The 24,750-nt window shown below is 43.2% G+C and overlaps 1 protein-coding gene across 1 annotated transcript; it reads right to left on the reverse strand.

Moving 5' to 3' along the window:
- Positions 1-238: 238 nt before the first annotated feature.
- On the reverse strand, positions 239-16,166 carry ZNF786 (zinc finger protein 786). The gene is made up of 4 exons (XM_047096946.1): positions 16,092-16,166; positions 8,085-8,211; positions 4,395-4,547; positions 239-2,945 (listed from the first exon to the last, which is right to left on the reverse strand). Exons 1-4 carry the CDS (start codon positions 16,107-16,109, stop codon positions 880-882), a joined length of 2,364 nt encoding a protein of 787 aa, XP_046952902.1. The 5' UTR covers positions 16,110-16,166; the 3' UTR covers positions 239-879.
- Between the last annotated feature and the right edge of the window lie 8,584 nt (positions 16,167-24,750).

Genomic DNA, 24,750 nt, shown 5'->3' on the forward strand with positions numbered 1-24,750 from the left:
GAGCTGTCAGCGCAGGGCCGGATGCAGGACTCGAACTCACGAACTGTGAGATCATGACCTGAGCTGGCGCTTAACCAACTAAGCCACCCAGGCTCCCCTTAGTACCCTTGCTTTTACATTTCTTCAACTCAGATTACCAAACTTTGATGAAATTATCAGTTTTCTTTAGGGGGAACTATATACATCACCACCACGAAACATACCGTGAAGCCTCAGCATTCACGTAAACAGACCAGGATTCAGAGAACTTGTTTTATTGCTCACAGTTTCAAAATAAATGAATCAAAACCAAATTCAACATTATATCAGGGCTGCAACAAAATTCACACATACCTGAACCCCCACTTTAGAATCATACTGTGGAAAAGTATGTCTTAATTCAAGCTGGGATTTCAGAGCTAGCTGAACACTTGGGGGGAAATTACCACTTAAGATGGTAAGAAGAACAGATATCTCTTTTATCAATGGATAGGAAATAGAACTGGTGATGTTTTAAATGTTTATTTTAGAGAGAGAAAGAGAGCGCCCGCGCCTGAGCGGGAGAAGGACAGAGACAGAGGGTAAGAGAGAATCCCAAGCAGGATCGGGCTGTCAGCGTGGATCCAGATCTGGGGCTCGAACCCACCAACCTGACATCATGACCTGAGCCGAAATCAGGAGTCGGATGCTCAAGTGACTGGGCCACCCAGGCGCCCCTTCCTGGTGATGTTTTAGCCGAGAAAATCCTTTGTGGCTTCTCATACTCCTAACTTGGTTCCATTCTTGGTCAAAAAAGGGCCCCTGTTCCTAAAATCTGTCTCCCGGCGGGTTTCGCTATGGCTGCCGTGGATTCCCAGGGAACGTCAAGCCTGCCGAAGGCTCGGGACGCCCTTCCCGGCCTCAACTCCAGTCAGCCTCGATCATCGCGAACAGCTGGCTGAGCCTCTTCTTGACGTCAGGCTCGCTGGGGGCACTGCAGGATTTGGCGTGCACGCGGATGTGTTCGGCAAGTTTGGACTTGTAGATGAAGCCCTTGCCACAGTCGCCGCAGGCGAACGGCCTCTCGGGTCTGTGTATGCGCTGGTGCCTCAGCATGTGTCCCTTCTCCCGGAAGTTCTTATCACACTCGGGACAGTGGAAGGGCCTCTCGCCTGTGTGCAGGCCTTGGTGGCTGAGCAGCTGCGCCTTCAGGCGGAAACTCTTGTCGCACGTGGGGCACTGGAAGGGCTTCTCCCCCGTGTGCGTCCGGACGTGTTCGATGAGCTTGGACTGCTTGGCGAAGCCTTTGCCGCACTCGCAAGAGAAGGGCATCTGCCCGCCGTGCAGCAGCTGGTGGGCCTTCATGTCGGCCTTGACGCGGTAGCTCTTGCCGCACTCGGGGCACTGGAAGGGTCTCTCGCCCGTGTGCAGGCGCTGGTGACTAAGCAGCTGCCCCTTGAGGCGGAAACTCCGGTCGCAGCTGGAGCAGCGGAAGGGCCTCTCGCCGCTGTGCACGCGGAAGTGCTCGGCGAGCTTGGACTGCCGGGTGAAGCCCTTGCCGCACTCCCCGCACGAGAAGGGCCTCTCCTTGCTGTGGGTGCGCTGGTGGGCCTTCAGGATGCCCTTGAGGCGGAAGCTCTTGCCGCACTCGGGGCACCGGAAGGGCCTCTCCCCGCTGTGCACTCGCAGGTGCTCCCGGAGCTTGCAGCGGTGCGCGAAGCCCCTGCCGCACTCGCCGCAGGAGAACGGCCTCTCCCCGCCGTGCCGGAGCCGGTGTGCTCTCAGCATGCTCTGGAGGCGGAAGCTCAGCCCGCACTCCGGGCACTGGAAGGGCTTCTCGTCCGTGTGCAGGCGCCGGTGCCGCAGCAGCTGTCCCCTCTGGCGGAAGCTCCGGCCGCAGTCGGCGCACCCGAAGGGCCTCTCCCCGCTGTGCACTCGGACGTGCTCCGTGAGCTTACACCGCTTGGCGAAGCCCTTGCCGCACTTGGCGCAGGAGAAGGGTCTGCCGCCGCCGTGCGCGAGCCGGTGGACCTCCAGCGAGCCACCCGGGCGGAAGCTGTCGCCGCGCTCCTGGCACCGGAAGGGCCGCTCTCCCCCGTGCACCCGTTTGTGGCTGGCGAGCTGGGACCCGGCAGCGAAGCGTTCGCCACCCTCGGGGCAAGACCACGGCCTCTCCCCGGCGGGGCGGTGCCGGACAGTCTCCGCGGCCCCCGGCCACGGGCCTGGCTTCCCTCCCGAGCGCAAGCTGGCCCGCCGTGCCTTCCCTGGGAGGGCCAGGTCGCCTTCGCCACGGGAGACCAGCCTCCCCCTGCTGGGCTGGCCCTGGGGAGCCGCCAGGCTGTTCTTCGGGAGAGAGTTCCGGTCGCACCTGGGGCACTGGGAAGGCCTCTCCCCCCTGCGCCGGAGGCGGTGGCCGAGAAGGCTCTGCTTGTGCGGGCCGCACCGTTTACATCCAGGGCCCTGCTGGGGGCTCGTCCCCGCCGGTACAGCCAGATGCCTGAGCAAATACCGCTTCCGGTGGAAGCTCCGCCCGCAGTCGTGACACCGGAAATGCCTCCGACCCTGAGGGATGCTGCGCTGTTGCTGTGGATCGGCTTGTTTGCTGAATTTCTTCCAGGGCCTACACGGCTGGTCACTCAAGTGGCTCTGGTGCTTCTCTAAGTGATTCTTCTTCCAAAAGCTTTCCTCACTGACAGCGCTTGGGTGCTGGGTGCCCTCCCAGGAGGGGACCTCCTGAAAGGCAGGGGGAGCCAGGGTTCTGGGACTTGGGATTCCTTCTCTCCGGGTAGGTTCCCTGCAGCTGGGGACTACTGGAATTGGAGCCCATGCGACATGTCTGTGTGGATTCACGAGAGCGATCCTCCCGTCAGGCCTGAAGGAAGCATCTGGCCTTCCTCCTAGTGAGGGTTCAGAGGGGCACTGGCCCTGTAGGAGATCTACTTGGAACCCGCATTTAGCTTCTCCTGAATCCACAGCTTGTTGACTTCCTGAAATGGAAAACAAAACTTCAGTCCGTATTCCTGTCATGACTAAAGGCTTATATCACCAGGAAAGGGAGCAGTAACAGTGACCTCTGGGAACCCAGCTCCCACGGAGCTCTACAACCAAGGACATTTCAGTATGGTTCCATTTAATGACCAGGAAGGAGTTTGGTGAGAGTCTGCTAAAATTAAACCGAAAAAAACTTTTCTTAAAAGAGGAAAATCTAGGAGCGCTTGTCTGGCTCAGTCGGAATAGCATGCCACTCTTGATCTCAGCGTCATCAGTTCCAGCCTCATGTTGGGTATAGAGATTACATGAATAAACTTAAAAAAAAAAAAAGGAAAATATAGGTCTTAATAGGGCCTATGCTCTGAAATGAGACCGTCTGGGTTCAAATCCCACCTTCCGCTATCTAGTCTCTGTCAAGTGAATCTCTCTTGGCTTTGGTTCCTTCTCCCGTAGAAACAGGGAAACAACAGGACATTTGATTGTCATGATTATTGAGTTCCTGCAGTTACAGTGTTGAACACGTGCCTGGCATACTGCACACCCCATGCGCTCACCGCCATGACTACAGGACCATCTAACTTGTGCCGTTTTGATGTGGAGGCATTTCTGGAGTCAGGATGATGACGGTGTCACTATTAGACCCTAACACCACGGTCCCATGTCACCCAGGGGATGTCCCTCAGGCCAGGCAGCAGGGCTTGGGCTCTGTTCCCCACTCCTCGCCCCTATTCCCACCAACCTTTTAAAAAGGTTTCTTGGAAGAATTGATAACAGATGGTAAAAAGTGAAAGAATTTGTGAAGCAAAACTCCTTTACTGTCCAGAAAGCAGCAGCAACAAACTAAGCAAACTAAACAAATTTCGGGGAATGATGCTCCCGTTGGCTTTCTCATTCCGTATTTTAATGCTGCCTTTTAAGAATCCAAAAATTTCAGACTCTCCTATGATAACAAGAAACAACAGAGGAGAGCTAAGTTTTAGGTATTCAAGTAGAGACAACAGTTCCCAGATAGGAAGGAAGCAATTTCGGTCACTAGGATTTAGATAACCAGTTTCGCTACCACCCCGCCCCACACCAGCCCTGCCTACTAACAATAGTGCCTACTTACTGAGCTCTTACTGTGTGCCATGTATCATTTTAACACTTTATGTATACTAACCTACTTAAACCTCTAATGTAGGTGCTTTTATTATCTTCATTTCATAGGCCAGGAAATTGAAATATCGAGAGGTTGAATAACTTGCCCAAGGCGACCCGGAAAAGCAAGATCCAGACTCAGAGTCCAGGACCCATACTCCTAACCACTGTGCTTTACTGCCTTTTTCTAGAGTATGCCAGACATCAAGCCTCAGCCTAGCCAAACAGGAAGACATGATCAGAGAACTGGAACAAAGATATCTGAATGTGATGTCCTCAGGAAAGGGCCCTAATTTCTTAATACTCACGCCAAAACAGATGTCCCTCAATAACTGGATCAAAATGCAGATCAGCTGAAGAGCAAATTATGTTTCCTGATTTCTGTGATTCTCCCCAGTTCTTGAAGAACTCTTTCCCCTGTTCAATCCGTGATATTAGTTCTGGTTTGGGAAGTCCATCATCTGTACAAAGAAGTTAGACAGGGTAGTTTGGTTTCTTTGAGCACTAAATTTAAAGCATGCGGAGTTGTTTTTAAATTTTTTAAATGTATTCCTGGGATAATGTATGAGAAGAGATGTCAAAAAATAGATTATAGGTTTGCACAAAGAGGAGTAAAACTGCCCACACATCCTAAAAGTTCTTCCTAATCTTTCTGGACCTGTTAAATCAGTTATACTGTTTAAATCCTGTCTTGGTCCCCATATGTCTAGCAATATGTATTTAGCCATGGGTTTCATAAAACTCACTAGTAGGGTGCTCTGAGAATGGTGGGACAGCTCTGGAGACAGCTGGACAGATATCACGAGAAGAGGGGGAGATGGAAAAATAACTCGAATGCCTGTCCTAGGCAATTTCAAAGTAGGTAGCTCCAGCTAAAATATTCTCAGAAGTTCTCTGGTGACGGTGCTAATCATGACTCCAAACATGGTGGAGTTCTGCTAGAAGAAAAAGGGTTGTAAGCAATGAAATAAACAGATGAAAATAGTTACAAGATTCTTTAATATATGACCCCCATTTCCCAAAAGAAATGTTTAATTTATTTATTTGCAAGTAAAATTTTCTTTCAATAAAATATATTTAACAGAATCTAAAGTATGCTTCATAGGTTGCTAAAGGGAGATCAGTGTATGGTTCAAATAAGAGAAAGAGGGTACGCTGGGCAATGCCTGCCTCAGGAAGAAAATGTCAGACTGGTGTAGTACATGTGGAGACAGATCACTGTTCTAGATTCCTCCTTGTCCTCTGAAATCTGACTTCAATCCCAAAAGAATTCTAAGACTTCTTTCATGAGAAAAGGAATCCCTATCTTTTGTTTAAATCCATATACCTATTCTCAGTCTTCATCTGTTGAAATCCCAGCATCTTTTAAAATAAAAGAATTTTTCCAAAAGTAAAGCCTGGGTGGCTCAGTCAGTTAAGTGTCCAACGTTGGCTCAGGTCATGATCTCACAGTTTGTGAGTTCAAGCTCCACATCAGGCTTTGAGCTGATGGTGCAGAGCCTGCTTGGTATTCTCTCTCCCTTTCTCTTTGCCCCTCCCAAGCTTGTGCTTGCTCTCTCTCTCTCTCTGAGTGAATAAACTTAAAAATTAAAAAATAAATAAAAAAAACAAAACCAAGAAAACAATTCAATTTATAATAACACAAAAAAGAATAAAACATTTAGGAATAAATTTAATAAAAGAAATCCAAGACTTATACAATAAAAACTATAAAATATTGTTCAAAGAGATTTTGTCATAAATGAATAGGAAAATATCCCATGTTCATGAAAAGGAAGCCTTGATATTGTTAAAATGACAATATTCCCCGAATCCAATCTGCCTTGTTTTTTGACAAACTGATCCTAAAAGTAATGGTAATCAAAAAGACAAACATATATACATCAATGAAACAGTATTGAGAATCCACAAATAAAACTCTACATTTATGGTAAACTGACTTTCCAAAAGGGTGCCAAGAGAATTCAATGGGGAAAGACTTTTCAACAAATGGTATTGGGACAACTGGATATCCATATGCAAAAGAAGTTGGATCCCTACTTCACAAAAATTAACTCAAAAGGGATCAAAGACCTAAATGTAAACAATGAAACTCTAAACCTCTCAGAAGAAAACATAGGAGTGAATCTGTGTGACTTTGGATTAAGCAATGGTTTCTTAGATATGACACCAAAAGCTCAAGCAACACAAGAAAAAGAAGTTGGGCTTCATGAAAATTGACAACTTTTGTGCTTTAAAGGATAGTATCAAGAAACTGAACAGGGGCACCTGGGTGGCTCAGTCGGTTAAGCATCCAACTTCGGCTCAGGTCGTGATCTCAGTCTGTGAGAAGAGATGTCAAAAAACAGCACCAAGCCAGCTTAGGATCCTGTCCTTCCCCTCTCTCTGCCCCTCCCCCACTCATATTTTCTCTCTCTCCTCTCTCTCTCTCTCTCTCTCACCCCCCCCCAAATTTAAAAAATAAAGAAAGTGAACAGACAACCACAGAATGGGAGAAAATTATCTGCAAATTATGTATCTGATAAGGGTCCAGTATCCAAAACAAATAGGGAATTTGTTTTTAATAGGCTTTGAATGCAACACAGGGCTTGAACTCATGACCCTGAGATCAAGACCTGAGATGAGATCAAGAGTCAGATGCTTAACAGACTGAGCCACCAGGCGCCCTACAAACGGAGAACTCTTAAAACTCAACAATGAAAAGACAAAGAAATAAATTTAAAAATGAGCAAAGTATTTGAACAGACATTTCTCCTAAGAAGGTATACAAATGAAAAGATGCTCAACATGATTAGATGTTAAGGAAATTCAAATCAAAACCACAACAATATACCACTTCACATCCATTTAATCCTGATGTTTGGAACATTCTTTCTGGGTAGAACAGGATGGATGATAATAAGATTATCTTTCTTTCTCTATAGATTCAATTACTTTAATTGGTTCTTCAGTAAAAATAAAAATATGTAATATCTTAGATTATATGTTTTAGAAACAACACTCTCTATGTAAAGCCTAGAAAACTTAATTATGGTAAAAGAATAGAATATAAAGTATTAGAAACCTTATGATATAAAGAAGTGGTATGGCTGTTAGGAGCTGGCAGAAGAGGTGACAGGAAGTACAGGAGAACTAATCACCTTATCTTCATACACTGAAGTAATCGAGATGTAATATGAAGTTCACAGAACATGATCTAGAAGTTTATTATTTAAGTTATAAAGTTAGCCCATAGAGGCCTGAAAAAAAAAAACACCTCAAAATTCGGGGGAAAGGGAAAAAAGGAGACAGAAGATCCTGTAAGTGAGTTAATCCCTCATTTTTCATAGTAATGAGTTAATGCTGTCTAGACGTGATAAATCAAGAAACTGAGATACAAGCATGATAGTAAGATTGGAGGAAACCACAGTAAGAACTAAAACAGAAAAGGTTAAACGTGGTTGCCTTGGGAAATGAACTGAGTGCAGGAGTGAGGATGAAGCAGAGACTTTATCATTCGACACTTCTCTGAACAGACTGATTCTTAAAAATCACATTTGATAAATTAAAAAAAAAAAAAACATATGAAGACCAAGTAAGGAAAAAGACTAAAAAGAACACATTACTATAACCAAGCAGAGACAGCTCCTGTTAAACATCTCAGGGTATAGCCTTACAAAATCTCACTGCAGGGAAATATTATAGCTTTTCTGAGTTATACAGACCCCACTGTAAAAGCTGACAAGTAGGGACGCTACCCATATTAAAGATAATATGGGTACATTATGGATAGGAGCTAGGAGTGCTCCAATATGGAAATCATGGCACCCTATGACTGTGTAGCGACTAAAAGTCCCGAGTCCTGGTGTATTTAACATATGACTCTAGGGTAAAACAAAAATACCTTTCTGAGTTAATTTCTGAGAAATCTGGCCACCTAACAAACAGGAAACTCAAGTGGCCAAGACCTCTTTCAGGCCCATTTCCAGGATCTACCCACAAAATCAAGCACTTCTTACCTAGAGAAACAAGAATCTCATAATTGGTTCTCATTACATGCTTGTAAAGCTCCTTCTGCCATGCCTCCAGATTCTGCCATTCTTGTTCAGAGAAATAAATGGCAACATCTTCAAAAGTCAGAGGTAACTGAAATTACAGACATAATACATACATCGTCATTATTGCTTCAAAATGATTTCAGCTCCTTCTCATCAATGTACTTATTTTCTTTCTTAAGTAAACTCTACCCTCAACGTGGAGCTCGAACTCACAACCCTGAGACAAAAATCACCTGCTTTACCCACTGGCCAACCAGGTGCCCCTCCTTTTCATCAATTTAAAAGACTTTTTTAGAGGATCCTGTTCTTGTGTATTCAGCAGCTTCCTCCTTGAGAACTGCTCCTCCCCCTACTCCAACCATGTGGTTCTGTTAACCACCATGCCTTCCGTGGTTCTTTATGGTTGTTCAAACTACATATGCATTTGTATAGGATATTTTTCTTCTTTTAAAAACAAAAGAGGGAATAAAGCACTGTGTAACTTCATTCACTTAATATGTCAGGTGTTTTTCCAGGTCAGTGTGTATAGGCAAAACCAGGTTTTTGCAAACTGCATTATACTCCATTGCATGGGCACACATACCCCATGAATGGGACATATAGTTTCCATTTCCTTTATAAATTACAAACAATGCTCTGATATGCTTCCTGATATACTAGTGCTTTTACCACTGTAAGATAAAGCCTAAAAAGGAGAACTACTCAATCAAAAGGTATAAAAATGTTCAGTTTAATAAATACCACTAGACTACCTTCCAAAAAAAATCCAGCACTTTTGCCCTTTTGCTAATAAGATGAGACTTATTTCTTTGCACCTTCATCAGCACAGCATGGTTTTAAACCTTTATTATTTTTTTTTTTTTGCCAGTGCAATGGGTAAAAAATTTCATTGTTTTAATTTGCATTCATTTGTGAGGCTTAACATCCTTTTCATACTTTTCGGGTGTGGAGGATGTTCCAGTATCTTTGTACATGTCTGTTCACATCCTTTGCTCAACATTCTCGTGGACTCCTATAATTTGAATGAACTTCTTTGTATCAGGGTGAATCATCCTTTGATTGACTAGCAAACATTTTCTCCCCCAGTCGTTTGTATTTTGATTTTATCTTCTGCCAAATAGAGCATTTTGAGTCTTTAATTTGATCTGTCAGTCCTTTCCATGGTTTCCAGGCTTGTTTTTTAATTTTTTAAAGGTTTATTTTGAGAGAGAGACGTGAGACTGAGCCACCCAGGTGCCCCCATAGTTTCCAGCTTTTTAAGTGTCCCCCACACCAAAAAGTTATACAAATATTCTACTAATATTTTTTGCCCTTAGATTTGCAATTTAATTCTATAGATGAGGGGCACCCGGGGGGCTCAGTCAGTTGAGCTTCTGGCTCTTGATTTTGGCTCAGGTCATGATCTCACAGTTTGCAAGATGGAGCCCTGCATCAGGCTCAGTGCTGACAGTGGGCAGCCTGCTTGGGATTCTCTCTCTCCCTCTCTCTCTGCCCCTCCCCTGCTCACATAATCTCTTTCTCTCTCAAAGTAAGTTAATATTTTTAGTAAAAATCAAAGAAAATTCTACAGATGAGATTGGCATCTTTAATAGATACATATGGAGAGCCAATCACACACCAATAAGTATACTATCCTTTCTCCTTAGACTGGAATGCCAACCTTTAATCTTTGCATGTATTAGATTTTCATAAATATGTGAATCTATATATTCTCTTACACTTTCTATATGTGTCTGATTACAGTACCTATGCAATATTGTAATGGATGGTAAGTCTTACCCTCTCCTCACATTCTTTTCAAAGTTACTGCTGTGAATTCGTAGATATGTATCCTTCCTTATAAACTCCAAAATTATTTAGTCCAACAACAACAAAAAAAGTGCATTGGAATTCCAGTCTGGACTGCATTAACTGTATATATGTATTTAGGAAAGATTGATCTCATCTAGAAACATGTTCTACATTCATTTGGTCCAGCTTGCTATCCTTCATAAACTTAATTATTTTCTTCATAAATGTTCTGAGTCTTTTTTATTAACTTTATTTCTGGTATTCTGTGGTCTTTCCAGCAATTGTAAATGAGACCACCCCTTTTGGGGTGCCATTTCAAATTATTATTAATAGTTTTTTAAAAAGTTACTGATTTTTGTCAACTTACTGTGTATCCAATTAATGTGCCATATTATTTATCAATCCTATTAAGTTTATGGTGGGATACAATAAAAATTCTCAAATAAAGATAATTTCTCCATCTTCTACACTGCTTTTCTCTTATATTATTATAGTTTTCAGGAGAACCTCTTTTGTGGCTTTAGGGTTTAGTATCTTGATTTGGAAGACTTTTCCTATTCTAAAATTATAAAATATTCTCTTAAATTCTTCTTAACATTCTTATAACTTTTATTAGACTTAGACCGTTTTCCATCTGGAACTTATTTATGTGTAACATAACAGGAAGGAACATAATTCTCTTTCCAAGTGGATTTTCAGTTATCACAAAACTCACTCAACAGTCTATTCTTTCACCATTGATTTGGGATTGTTTTTCATTAATTAGGCTTCCATTTATACTTGGCATTTATACTCCATTTATACTTCCATTTATCCTTTTTTGCTCCAATACTGCAGTATAATTCTTATAGTTTTATCAGATACTTTGCTTTTTTTGTTAAATTTTTTTTTTAACCTTTATTTATTTTTGAGACAGAGAGAGACAGAGCATGAACAGGGGAGGGTCAGAGAGAGGGAGACACAGAATCTGAAACAGGCTCCAGGCTCCGAGCTGTCAGCACAGAGCCCGACACGGGGCTTGAACTCACGGACCGTCAGATCATGACCTGAGCCAAGTCGGACGCTTAACCGACTGAGCCACCCAGGCGCCCCTAAATATTTTGCTTTTTAAGGGGGCATGGCCATCCACCACTAACCTCCATCATTTCCCATAGGAAAACGTCTTGGCTTTTCTTGTCTGTTTTCTCTTCTACATAAATAGTAAAGATATTTTGTCAAATTTATACAAATTCTCATGGGATTCTGATACGAATATGCTTAATATATTAATTTGGGGAGAAATGGACCTCTAAAATACGGGTTCTTTCCACGCAGAAACATCTCTCTCATTTTTCTAGACATTTTATGTGCTTTAGTAAAATTAGTTTTCTTCATGTAGATTTTACATAATTCTCAACAGGTTCATTTCTAGGGATGGTAGAGTTTTTGTTGCTACCATGTTTTGTTTTTTTTTTCCCCCCACTAAAATTTCTAATTATGAAAGGTTGGGAAGCTAATTTTTGTGTTTATTCTGGAAATGAATTCCCTTGTTGGCTAACACTTTAGTTGACTGCCTTGGAGTGTCTATGTTGAGAACGAGATCTGCAAATTAACATTTCTTTTAACCATTTAAGCCTATCATTTCATATTTTTCTTATTGTATTGGCTGGAATGATGTTGAATAAGAGTGGTGATAGCATGCATCTGTCTAAGGTTTATAACTAGAAGCATGTAAATTACATATTTGTTAAAGTAATTTACATTAAATGCACATTCTTTTATGGTTTCCTTTTCTCTCTTTTTCAAATTATATTTAAGATTTTTTTTTCTTTTTAGGTAATCTCTACACCCAACGTGGGGCTTGAGCCACAACCCTGAGATCAAGAATCACATGCCCTACTGACTGAGCCAGCCAGGAGCCCCTATTGCTTTCTTTTTTAAGTTTTTTTTAAGATTTATCTATTTTGAGAGAGAGAGAATGCAAGCAGGGAAGGGGCAGAGGGAGGGAGAATCCCAAATAGCTCCCCACTGTCAGCACAGAGCCTGACGTGGGGCTGGAACTCACAAAACTGCGAGATCATGACCTGAGGTGAAACCAAGAGTCAGAGACTCAACCAACTGGGCCACCAAGGCGCCCCCTATTGTCTTCTTTACATCAGTTTTAACTCCCAATATTTTGCCATATGTGTTTACTTCCTATGGGTATTAAAGTACAGTTTGTTTCAACTTTTATTTTTATTCATCTTTTCGTTATATGGAATATGAAGCTTAGATTTACGTTTTTAAAAAAATGTAATAATTCCTTTACATTTATATCAGAAATTCATTAAGTTTAATGAAACAGTCATTTCTGCTATGTTTTTAAAATGTGAATTTGTCCTAACATGATTGATATTGGGTGCTGGGTGGCTCAGTAGGCTGGGCGTTTGACTTCAGCTCAGGTCATGATCTCACAGCTCGTGAGTCGAGCCCCAAGTCAGGCTCTGTGCTGACAGCACGGGGCCTGGAGCCTGCTTCGGATTCTGTCTGTTGTCTCTGTCTCTGTCTCTCTGCTCCTCCCCTGCTCATGCTTTCTCTCTCAAAAATAAACATTAAAAAAAAAATTGAAACAGAAATAATTTGTCACAAAATTTTACACTTGCTTATATGCAAGTTTGTCAGTGAGAAACTCTAGGTCAGTTCCACATGAGGACAATTTTACACCCCAGAGGACGTTTGGCAATGTCTGGGGACGCTTTTGTCAGGACTGGGCAAGCTGCTACTTGCATGCAGTGGATACTGGTAAACATCCCACAGAGCACGAGACAGCCCCCTACAACACAAATTAGCCAGTTACAGAATGTCAGCAGTGGCGAGGGGAAGGAACCGTGCCAGGCAGCCACAGAGAGATGAGAAGGAATATACAAAACACGCCCGCACATACCCTTCGAGAAGAATCCGCCAGCTTCCTCAGATTAATTACCCTGTTTTATGAGCCCAACCTCTCCAAACCTGGTGTTGAAACTTTCCGTCTGATTTCGGATAATGGTCCTTCCACCTCACTGCCCCTTCTTACACCCACTTCCATAAGCAAATTTCAGGTAGTTTTTAAGCTAGTTTATTTTGTTAATAATTTAACATGCATAAAAGTGTGTTTTTACTAGGTTCCTATCTTTTCAACATGTCACTGACAAACTTTTTGAATGTTGTGTATCTAAACACCATTCCTCCAGTAAACTATGGTTTTTACTACATGATTTTGCATTGCACTGTGATTTTTAGAAATGCATGTGATGTGTTATAGCAGAAATGAATGCATGTTTTTGTTTAAAATATACTTATTCTCCTCTGATTAAATTCCTTACTTTAAAAATGTTTTCGGGGCGCCTGGGTGGCTCGGTCAGTTAAGCATCCGACTTCGGCTCAGGTCATGATCTCACAGTCCGTGAGTTCGAGCCCCGCGTCGGGCTCTGTGCTGACCGCTCAGAGCCTGGAGCCTATTTCAGATTCTGTGTTTCCCTCTCTCTCTGCCCCTCCCTGTTCATGCTCTGTCTCTCTCTGTCTCAAAAATAAATAAACGTTAAAAAAAAAAATGTTTGCAAGAAATGCTCAAAAAGCCTTCATTATTACTTTAATTTTCAGAAGTTAAAGATTCAGAAAATTAGAACATTATAACAAGTATCCTGGGTTGTTATCAGTATACTACAGATTTAAGAATTCAACATTTTTCTTCAGACTTCCTTTTAATGAAATAGAATATGACAGATGAAACTCAAGTCTTCTTTAGTCCCTCTTCAATATTTTTAAAATCTTTCTAAAATTTATTAAAGTTTATTTATTTTGAGAGAGAGGGAGGGAGGGAGGGAGGGAGGGAGGGAGGAAGGGAGGGAATGTGTGAGTGGGGGAGGGGTAGAGAGGGAAAGAGAATCTCAAGCAGGTTCCCAACTGTCAGTGCAGAGCCCAACGTGGGGCTCAGTCTCCCAAACCATGAGATCATGACCTGAGCTGTAAGCAAGAGTCAGCTGCTTAACCGACTGAGACACCCAGGTGTCCTATTGTTTTTTTTAAATGTTTATTTATTTTGAGAGAGAGGGCATGGGCACTGGGAAGGGGCACAGAGAAAATTCCAAGCAGGCTCCATGCTGTCAGCACAGAGCCCGACTTGGGGCTCAATCTCACAAACCGTGAGATCATGACCCGAGCCAAAATCAAGAGCTGTAAGCTCAACAAATCGAGCCACCCAGGTGCCCCTTCAATATATCTTATACTCAGTCCTATTCTCTCTTCCAAGAAGCGAACATTATGTGCATGTAGTAACTTTTCAATTCATGTTTTTAATTTTTAAATACACATAAGTATCTATAAATAAGTATTACTTTAATTTTTATGCACAAATGCTTTATTATACTGCAGCTTGGATTTTTCATTCAACATTTTGAGATCTGTCCATATTGATATATACAGAATTGATTTAATTTTGTGTCGTGTTCTATTACCTGAATATGTCACAATTTTTAATCCATTCTTTTATCCACTGACCATTTGTTTTCAGTTTTCTGAACTGACTGTTCAGATCTTTTACCTATATTTTTTACTGGGTGACTTATGCTTTCATTTCTAGGATTTCTTTTTTTTTAGGTTTACTTATTTTGAGAGAGAGAGGGGCAGCACAAATAGGGGAGGGACAGAGAGAGGAGAGGGAGATTCCCAAGCAGGCTCCACGTCATCAGCGCAGAGCCTGATGCAGGGCTCGATCCCACAAACTGAGATCATGACCTGAGCCAAAACCAAGAGTCAGATGCTCAGCTGACTGAGCCACCCAGGTGCTCATTTCTACAATTTCTTTATATAACTTGTATATTGATTAATTGTTGACTAAATTAGGTTACAAATACTTTCTCCTTGTGTATGTCTTCTCTGTTATTTTTTTTATTTTTTAAAGTTTATTTATTTGGAGGGGGGGGGAGAGAGAACGAGCATGGAAGGGCAGAGGATCCAAAGCAGGTTCTGTGTTGACAGCAGAGAGCCCTACACAGGGCTCAAACTCACAAACCATGAGATCATGACCTGAGCTGAAGTCGGAGGCTTAACCGACTGAGCCACCCAGGCGCCCCTAAAAAAATTTTTTTAAACAAAAAATAAAATCTGTTTACATTCACAAAAATCTTACTGCCATTTTGATAAAACTGCGGTAAATTTACATATTAACTTGGGAGAAAAGTATCATCTTTACTGTATTTAGTCTTTCCATCTACGGGCCTCGCTATCTCCCATTTATTTATAATTTCTCCATAAAAGTGTTGCATATCTTTTGAATATTTAATCCTAGGAATTATGCTTTCTTAGCTGAGACTATTAACGCTACTTTGAAATAACCTCATGAATTCATTTAGTGAACAGAAAAAATGCTCGGGGCGCCTGGGTGACTCAGTTGGTTAAGCGACCGACTTTGGCTCAGGTCATGATCTCTGTTTGTGAGTTCAAGCCCCGCGTAGGGCTCTGTGCTGACAGCTCAGAGCCTGGAGCCTACTTCAGATTCTATGTCTCTCCCTCTCTCCACCCCTCCTCTGCTCACGTTCTGTGTCTCTGTTTCTTAATAAACATTAAAAAAAAAATTAAAAAAAAGAAAAAATGCTCAATATGAAAGTTTGTAAGGTATTAAAAAAAACCATAATAAGTGGTCATTCCTTCTAAACCTCGATTGCAACAAAACATTAAACAAATAGTGTGTATTCTGCTTAGATTTTTACATCCTATTCTATTCCTTCCGACCTGTCTTCCTTCCTTCTTACACTCAAACGTTAGCAGGTGAATTATCGTATTCAAGCCGCTGCCAGCCATCATTTCAATCACTCAGGGTCTTAAATTTTTTAAACACTTGTTCTGAATTCAGTAACTGCCATGTAAAACTGGCTGAGCTGTGATACCCACAAGGGAACCAGACCCATTTCTCTCCTTTCCCTTGTCAGCCCCCGCCACGCCCGGGCGCCCCCGGCCAGGCAGGGCCCGCTGCTGAGTGGGTCTGGTCCATGCTCGGCTTGTTCGGGAGTGCGGCCACCGGCTCCGTCCACGGTCCGGACCTTACACCCGGACAGACGCAGCTCCACCCGTCCTCCGCTGCCACCCCGCGAGGACCCCGGATGGAGGCCCGCCACGCCGGAGCCCGAAGACCCGCCCCGAGCCCCGAAACTGGGCGTCCGCGCACGGAGCCTTTCTTACCGGAGCCGGCTCGGCCATGGCCCTTCACGGTCCCTCCCGGCCCGCGGCCCCGCGGGGACGCTAAGTTCCCGGGCGGCCCCGCGGCACCTCCTCGGGCGCGCAGCCTCCAGCTCCGCCCAGCCCCGCAGGCCCAGCCCCCGCGCGGTGCACGCTGGGACTCGCGCCCGGCCCGGCCCCACAGCGCCCCCTGCGGCCGGGAGGAGCCAGCGCCATCCCCGGGTCCTGGCGCTGGGTCTGGGTCTCCAAGCGAGGAAGACGGACCGAGAGGCACTGAACGGAGCTGGAGAGAGGAAGACGGAGAGGCGGACGTGGGGCTTCAGCTGCAAGTGGGGAGACGACTCGCTCTTCACTGAGCCCCGGACGGAGAAGGGGCGCGGGGCTGGTTCCTCCCCGAAGCGGACCCCAGGCGAGGGGAGGATCATCTGTGAGGCCATCCCGGGAATGAAGCGAGGGAGGTGAGCCGGCCCAGGGGGTCAACGAGCAGGTCCCTGTCATGGGCAATGGGGAGTCCGTCCGGCGATTCTAAGAGTGTGCAATACCCCCCTACCCGCATCAGAATCCTCCCACCAGGGACCAGGAGGCTGGGAATTCATCTTCAGGGAGTCAGGCAGACACATGGCATCGCTGACCCCGTGGACTTAAATTAGGACGTGACTTACAGTCTATAAAATCCAAGAAATTGTCTTATAACCTAAATGTGAAATGGATCTTCAGTTTACTTCGTCTTTCACTCTTAAGTACCCAGTGTGATTGAAGTGCTGGGATATATGTCATTGCTTCCCCCTACCTTAAAGGTTTTCTTTAAAAAAAAAAATTGGGGGGCGCCTGGGTGGCTCGGTCGGTTGAGCGTCCAACTTCGGCTCAGGTCATGATCTCGGGGTCTGTGAGTTCGAGCCGCGCGTCGGGCTCTGTGCTGACAGCTCAGAGCCTGGAGCCTGTTTCAGATTCTGTGTCTCCCTCTCTCTCTGCCCCTCCCCCGTCAAAAAAATAAATAAATAAACATTAAAAAAATTTTTTGTAATAAAAAAATAAATTAAAAAAAATTTGAAATTTAACAACAATAAAGCAAATTTAAAAGAAGTAGGCAGCTCTTTCTGCCCGTGGGTCGGTCCGGTGCTTTAGTAAAACCACATTTTTACACTGAAGACAGACATCTCAACAATTATTTCTTGGCCATTGGCTCTGAACCCTGACACTTCAAACCACATCATTTGGCATCCTAATGATTCTGAGGCTTAGTCCAAACTTGGACGCCATTCGAAATACTGTTTATATTACCAAGACTTTGGCTGGAATGTCATTTGAGAGCCATGCATAGACTCAGCTAGATGGCCATAGCTTTAAGGAACTAAGGTTGACTTGTCGAAGAATGAAGCCAATAGAGCCCCTTGGAACTATTGACCTTGACGTTTTGGGGTGATGGTGGGGTGGGGCGGTCCAGAGCCAATAACCGAGAAAAAAAATCCTTGAAAATGTCTTTGGTGCAAAAAAGGTGATTTTATTAAAGCGTGGGGACAGGACCCAAGGGCAGGAAGAGCTGCACTGGGTTCCTGACAGGTAACTCATTATATACCCTCAGGTTGGGAGGGAGTTAGGGGTAGAGTAAGTCTCGAAGGTATTTTGGAAGCAAGGTTTCCAGGACCTTGAGGGACTACCTGTTGCTAGGGAAACATTTATTACCATTTAAGAAAACCTCAGTCATGAGACCCTTCAGATGTATATGGGGGGTGAGGGGCATAAGCTTGGAGTAAGATTGCCAGTATATATCTCGGGGCGGTTGAAATGAAGTAGAATTACAGGATCCTCAAGGTTGAGGTAATGTTACGCTAAGATTCTCTTTTGCCTGTAAGCAAAGTGTCATCATCTAGGCAGCTGAGCTCCTTACTGGGAGGTCACTGCCTGTTTCAGGGACTTACCTATGGGCTGTAAGGCAGTAAGGGAATTTAATTTTTCATTTGCCTTAGTTTCCCACATTAAGCATGGCAAGCACGTAAACCTCTTTCCTTTGTTCTTGGGTAGGCAGGAGTGTCCGAGGAATATCACACATATTCCACCTGGGGGGGGGGTGCTGTTAGCCTGTACTTTGCCTTCAGCTTGCCCCACGCTCCCTCATCAGCCTGGTACCTTGCTTAGAGTTTCCAGCAGCCTTACCAGGAGTCTGGTATGTCAGCTGACACGGCTTCTTATTCCTGTGAACCTGTGGAAACCTCAAATTGCTCTTCAAACGACAATGAAGGACTTTGAGGAAAGTTCTGATTAACTATCAGAGTGATGTGGGAAACAAAGGCAGAAGGAGATAGCAGATAACATTGAATTTCCTTATGGCCTGCAGCCCATTGACAAATACTTGAGGCCAGCAGAGTATATAACTTTCCTGCAGGAACTCCCTACTGTCTTAATGTAAATGCTTTGCCAGAGGGGAAAACCGCCTTAGCTTGATAATAGCTAGGCCTCCAGGATCCAGTGTCTTTAGCATATGAAAATCCTTTGGGAAACTTCCTCTAGCTTTTACCTCCCCCAACTCCCAAGTGTATTATCAGTCACTCCATGGGGCCTGTCCCCATGCTTTAATAAAATCAGTTTTGCAAAATGAATAAATAAAGAAGTGTAAAATTTGTTTATAATTCTGGCACTCCAATGTAAATGGTCTATTTTTTAAAATGTTTTTATTTTTGAGAGAGATGGAGTGAGCGGGGGAGGGGCAGAGAGAGAGGGGGACTGAGGATCCGGAACGGGCTCTGTGCTGACTGCAGCAAGCCCAGTGTGGGGCTCAGACTCACCAACCGGGAGATCATAACTTGAGCTGAAATCGGACACTCAACCAACCGAGCCACCCGGGTGCCCCAAGATTTTCACATAAACTTCCAGTCTCTGCCCGCAGACATGTACTTATTATATGGTTCTGAGACATGCGTCACTTTGTTTCTTTTGTTTTTCATTTACCACATCAGTTTTCCATGTTTCTCATAATCTTACAGTTCTACTCTTAAATGGATGTAATGCAAGGCAATGCATTAATCTGCACGGACTGGGCACGTTAAAGACAGAAATTAACTCTCTCACAGTTCTGGAAGCCCAAAGTCTGATATTAAGGTATCAGCGGAGTTGGTTTCCTCTGAAGACTCTCCTTGGTTTGCAGATGGATGCCTTCTTCCTGTGTCCTCCCAAGAATGTTCCTCTCTCTGGGTGTTCTGTATCCCAATCTCTTCTTATCAGGATACCAATCTTATTGGACTAGGGCCCACCCATAATGACCTCATTTTACCTTACTTACCTCTTTCAAGGCCCTGTGTCTAAATATAATACTGTTCTGGGCACCTGGGTGGTTCAGTCCCTTAAGGATCTGACTGCGGCTCAGGTCATGATCTCATGGTTCTCGAGTTCAAGCCCTGCATCGGGTTGTTGGGTTCTGTGCTGACAGCTCAGAGGCTGGAGCCTGCTTTGGATTCTGTGTGTCCCTTTCTCTGTGCCCCTCCCCCGCCATCTCAAATAAATAAATATTTATATACATATTTATATAACATACATACATACATACATACATACATAAATAAAGTCCTGTTTTGACATACTGGGGGTTAGGACTTCCAACATATGAATTTTTGGAGAATACCAGTACATAGTAGGTAGGGTAGTGTAAAATATTCAGGGGCCATTAAAAAAAAATGTGACCATAAATAATGCTCCTTGAATATTTCCATGCGTATAATCTTAAAACACAAAAAGTACAAAGTGCAAAGGACAGACAAATACATGAAATTAGATTAAGATTTAAAACTTTTTGTTTGGGGCGCCTGGGTGGCGCAGTCGGTTAAGCGTCCGACTTCAGCCAGGTCACGATCTCACGGTCCGTGAGCTCGAGCCCCACATCAGGCTCTAGGCTGATGGCTCAGAGCCTGGAGCCTGTTTCCGATTCTGTGTCTCCCTCTCTCTCTGCCCCTCCCCGGTTCATGCTCTGTCTCTCTCTGTCCCAAAAATAAATAAACGTTGAAAAAAAAAAATAAAACTTTTTTTTCAAGAAAAAAATAAAAAATAAAACTTTTTTTCCCCATCAAAAACCACAATAGCCTAACCAAAACTAAGTCAGACTGGGGAAAGATATTTGCAGTAAGGAACAACATCTAGAGAATATAAATAACTTCTAAAAATCAAAAGACTACTCAGGAGGATAATGTGCAAAATTATGAATAGTGAATTCAGGAAAGGGGGAAACATGAATAGGCACAAAATACACAAAGGTGTTCTCTCTTACTGTTAGTCAGGAAAATGGCAGTATCTGCTTTTGAAGATGCGCCCATCCTACATCCAGCAAGTCTTAACCTTGGCACTGTTTTTGCACATTTACATAGGAGTTACATTCAAGAATCTCCATAGCAGCATTGTTTTAAGAGCAAAAACAGGAGAACAATTTAAGTGTCTATCACCCAGAGGATGGATCTCTTGTGGGTTTTTTCCCCCATACCCTGAAAAGTAGCAGCAAAAACTATTGAGCTACAGCTGAAAAGAGCATAGTGAATGACATTAACATAAGGATGACTGAAAAGGCACGTTGTAGGTTACGTACAATATGGTAGCCCTTACAGAAACTTTAGGACATATCAAACAGTACTATATATTATTTAGAAGTAACACGTATGTAGGCAAAGTATGCTGACATGTACAGGAATAAATACCCAGTTTGGGATAGTAGCCATCGCTGGGAGCTGGGATGGGGAAGGGGTGGGCAGGAGAGGATGGAAACCAAGGTTACACAGGTGCTCCATCAGTATAGATGGTCCCCGATTTGTGATGGTACCACTTACGATTTCTCAGTTTTACAATGGTACGAAAGCAATACGCATTCCATAGAAACTACGCTTTCCATTTTGATCTTTTCCTAGGCTTGCGATTTGTTGGAGGATCCTCTCTCATGATGCTGGGTAGATGCAGCTTGCAGTCAGCCACACCGTCACAAGGGGCACAAAACTGATGTGCTTACAACCATCACCCACACACCTGTTGTTTGTCACTTTCACTACAGTATTCATACATTACACGAGCTATGCAACACTTCATTATAAAATAAACTTTGTATTCAGGGATTTTGCCCAACTGTAGGCTAATGTAAGTGCTTTTAGCACATGCAAGGTAGGCTGGGCTAAGCTATGATGCTCATTAGGTTAGGTGTTTTAAACAGTATTTTCAGCATGCAATGGTTTTATCAGGTTGCAATCCCATTTTAAGTCACAGGTCTGTACTGCAAATGACTTATTCAAGAGGAGCCAAGTGCTCACAGGTGAACATTCTTTTCACCTTCTGAATATCTTTAACACTATAAGGAACATTTAAATAAATGAATCAAGCCATCAGAGTATTTGCCATCTCCAGGGGAGGGACACAGGCTTGTAAAGAACAATGTGAAAATAATATCCAATACTATTAGCAAAGTACAAAGTGCTGTGGGAGCATCAGACAAGGGATTAGCTGGCTATCTCCAGAGGTAGAGTTCATTGAGAACTCCTAGCTTTTTGACTATGCAACTAATTCTTTCACAAAATTTTAAAAAATATTTATGTACACACACACACACACACACGATTCATGTCTAAACTTCATCTCACAAATTTGGTATATAGAACCTAGAATGTTTAGTTCTAATATTGCATTGTGATTTCCTCTTTAACCAGAGTTCTTTAGTGTATTTTTAAAGTTTCCATTGTTTGTTGTTTAAAGTTTTCTTTTTTATTTCTTTTTTTATTTATTTTTTATTTATTTTTTTTTAATTTTTTTTTCAACGTTTTTATTTATTTTTGGGACAGAGAGAGACAGAGCATGAACGGGGGAAGGGCAGAGAGAGAGGGAGACACAGAATCGGAAACAGGCTCCAGGCTCCGAGCCATCAGCCCAGAGCCCGACGCGGGGCTCAAACTCACGGACCGCGAGATCGTGACCTGGCTGAAGTCGGACGCTTAACCGACTGCGCCACCCAGGCGCCCCTTCTTTTTTATTTCTAAGTTAATATTTCATGGTAGAAGTTGGATCACAATGAAATGAACTTTAAAAAATATGTGGAGACTTCATTGTGCCCTATTACATAGTTAATGTTTGTAAATGCTCTCTGTTTAAAACTGATGTTATTTCTGGGGTGCCTGGCTGGCTCAGTCGGTTAAGCGTCCGACTTCGGCTCAGGTCACGATCTCGCGATTCGTGAGTTCGAGCCCCATGTCAGGCTTTGTGCTGACAGCTCAGAGCCTGGAGCCTGCTTTGGCTTCTGTGTCTCCCTCTCTCTCTGCCCCTTCCCCAACTCACACTCTGTCTCTCTGTCTCAAAAAGAAATAAACGAAAAAAAAAAAAAAGAAATAAACGTTGTTAAAAAAAAAAACAAAAAACTGAGGTTATTTCTCATACAGGGTTTTCTGTTGGGTAAAACATAAATTTTTTGCTGTTCACATCAAATTATTAATGCTTATTATTGTCTGCTAGATGAATACATTTACGAAAGGTGTGCTAACTACTCAACTAAAATATGGTATATTTATTTTGGTCATTTGGGTAACTTTTGCTTTTCATAGCACAAGCCTACATTGTTAGGTGTTTACAAGTTCGTGATTCTTAACTCTTCTTAGTTGATTCTTTTTATGGATTTTGCTATAAATTCTAACTTGTTCTCCTGTATAGTTTATTTCATAGGCTTCATTTGACAAATCTTTTTCCATGACTTTATTTTCATTGTTTAGTGTTTGTAGTCCTGTCTCTTGTAAACTTTGTATAGTATGAACTTTTAAAATATCTGACAGTCTTCTGATTGTGTACTTAATTCACTATTTTATTATTTTCATCATTTTCTTTTTCTGCCTTCAGATGGATTGGTACTTTTTCTTTTTTTCTTTCTTTCTTTTAATGTTTTATTTATTTTTGAGAGAGAGCACAAGCGGGGGAGGGACAGAGGATCTGAAGCAGGCTCCGCGCTGACAGCAGTGAGCCTGATGCGGGGCTCAAACACACAAACCGCGAGATCGTGACCTAAGCCAAAGTTAGGAGGCTCAACTGACTGAGGAACCCAGGCGCCCCTGAATTGGTACTTTACTATATTCCTTTTTTCTTCAGCTGTTTTAGAAATTATATATAACATCTTAGTGATTGCTGTTGATTTTTTAACCGTTTTATTGAGGTACAATTGACACACTATAAACTGTATATATTTAAACCTTACAATTTGGTAAGTTTTGACATATGTAGAAGATGGTGAAACCATCCTCAAAATCAAGATAATAAATAGACCCATAATCCCCCCAAATTCTCCATGCCCTTATGTTTTTCTCCTTATTCTTGATGCTAGTTTTACCATCATTGCTAGGTGTGGATTTTTACCATCCTCTCATGTAATGGAAGTGCACTTTTCCTTTTTTTTTAAATGTCTATTTATTTAATTTTTTTAATGCTTATTTATTTTTGAGAGAGAGACAGAGTGTGAGTGGGGGAGGAGCAGAGAGAGAGAGGGAGACACAGAATCTGAAGCAGGCTCCAGGCTCTGAGCTGTCAGCGCAGAGCCCGATGCGGGGCTCGAACTCGTGAACCGTGAGATCATGACCTGAGCTGAAGTCGGACGCTTACCGACTGAGCCACCCAGACGCCCCATATTTATTTTTGAGAGAGACAGAGTGCGAATGGGGGAGGGGCAGAGAGAGGGAGACACAGAATCCAAAGCAGGTTCCAGGCTCTGAGCTGTCAGCACCGAGCCTGACATGGGATTTGAACCCACAAACCGCGAGATCATGACCTGAGCCGAAGTCGGATGCTCACCCGACTGAGCCACCCAGCCACCCCATTAAATGTTTATTTTTGAGAGCACAAGCTGGGGAGGGGTAGAGAGAGGGGGACAGAGGAGGCTCTGTGCTGACAGGAGCGAGCCCAATGTAAGGCTGGAACTCATGAACCCCGAGATCATGACCTGAGCTGAAGTCAGATGCTCAACAGACTGAGCCACCCAAGTGCCTGGTAGTGCACTTTTCATTTGAAGATTTTGGAAACCTCTCAGCCATTTTCAGGTATTGCTTCTCAGCCACTCCCTTTATTTTTTCCTTCTGGAATTGTTAGGTATATATCAGAAGCTCTCAATCGATTCTCTATGGATCTTCACTGCTTTCATACTTTTATTATTTGTATTTACCTATCTACTTCATTCTGGGTAAATTCCTAAAGCTTATTTATTCTATTCGAGATTTTCGTTCAATCAGTAACTTCACTTTCTCATTTCCAAGGTCTTTTTTCATATCCACCTGTTTATCACTTCTGCTTATTTTTTATTTCCTAGTATTTTAAAATGTTATAATTCGTTTATATTTTGGTGAATCAAGCGCACTGGTTTTAAGGTATCTTCCAGGTATCTCTATTTAAATGTATACGGAGTGAATTCATCTTCTGATTTTGTTTTGTTGGCTCACTTAAACTTACATGTCTTTATGGGTTTTGGAATTACGGATTGCAGGATCATCGTGCATGGGGAGGGGTAGGGTTTGTGTCTGTGTGAGAATGTATGCACCTCCAACTGTTCTTGTTTAGCTGTCCTGCGACTGCATCTGCCCAATTCCCTGGGGCCCTCAGGTCCATAATCAAGTCCTATGTAGTTCAGTGCTCCCCCACCCCGCCCTGTTAGTGGGTACATCACAGATCCAGGCAT

The sequence above is a fragment of the Lynx rufus genome, unplaced genomic scaffold, assembly GCF_022079265.1.
Source record: "Lynx rufus isolate CCGP_SWC_20201006 ecotype Redwood Valley unplaced genomic scaffold, mLynRuf1.p SCAF_4, whole genome shotgun sequence".
NCBI lineage: Eukaryota > Metazoa > Chordata > Mammalia > Carnivora > Felidae > Lynx > Lynx rufus.

Coding starts and splice junctions, on each gene's coding strand:
- ZNF786 (XM_047096946.1), bottom strand. Junction 4,548..8,084: donor TGAGATTCTTGTTTCTCTAG/GTAAGAAGTGCT, acceptor TTCTTTGTACAG/ATGATGGACTTCCCAAACCA. Junction 2,946..4,394: donor TGAGGGACATCTGTTTTGGC/GTGAGTATTAAG, acceptor TTTCCATTTCAG/GAAGTCAACAAGCTGTGGAT.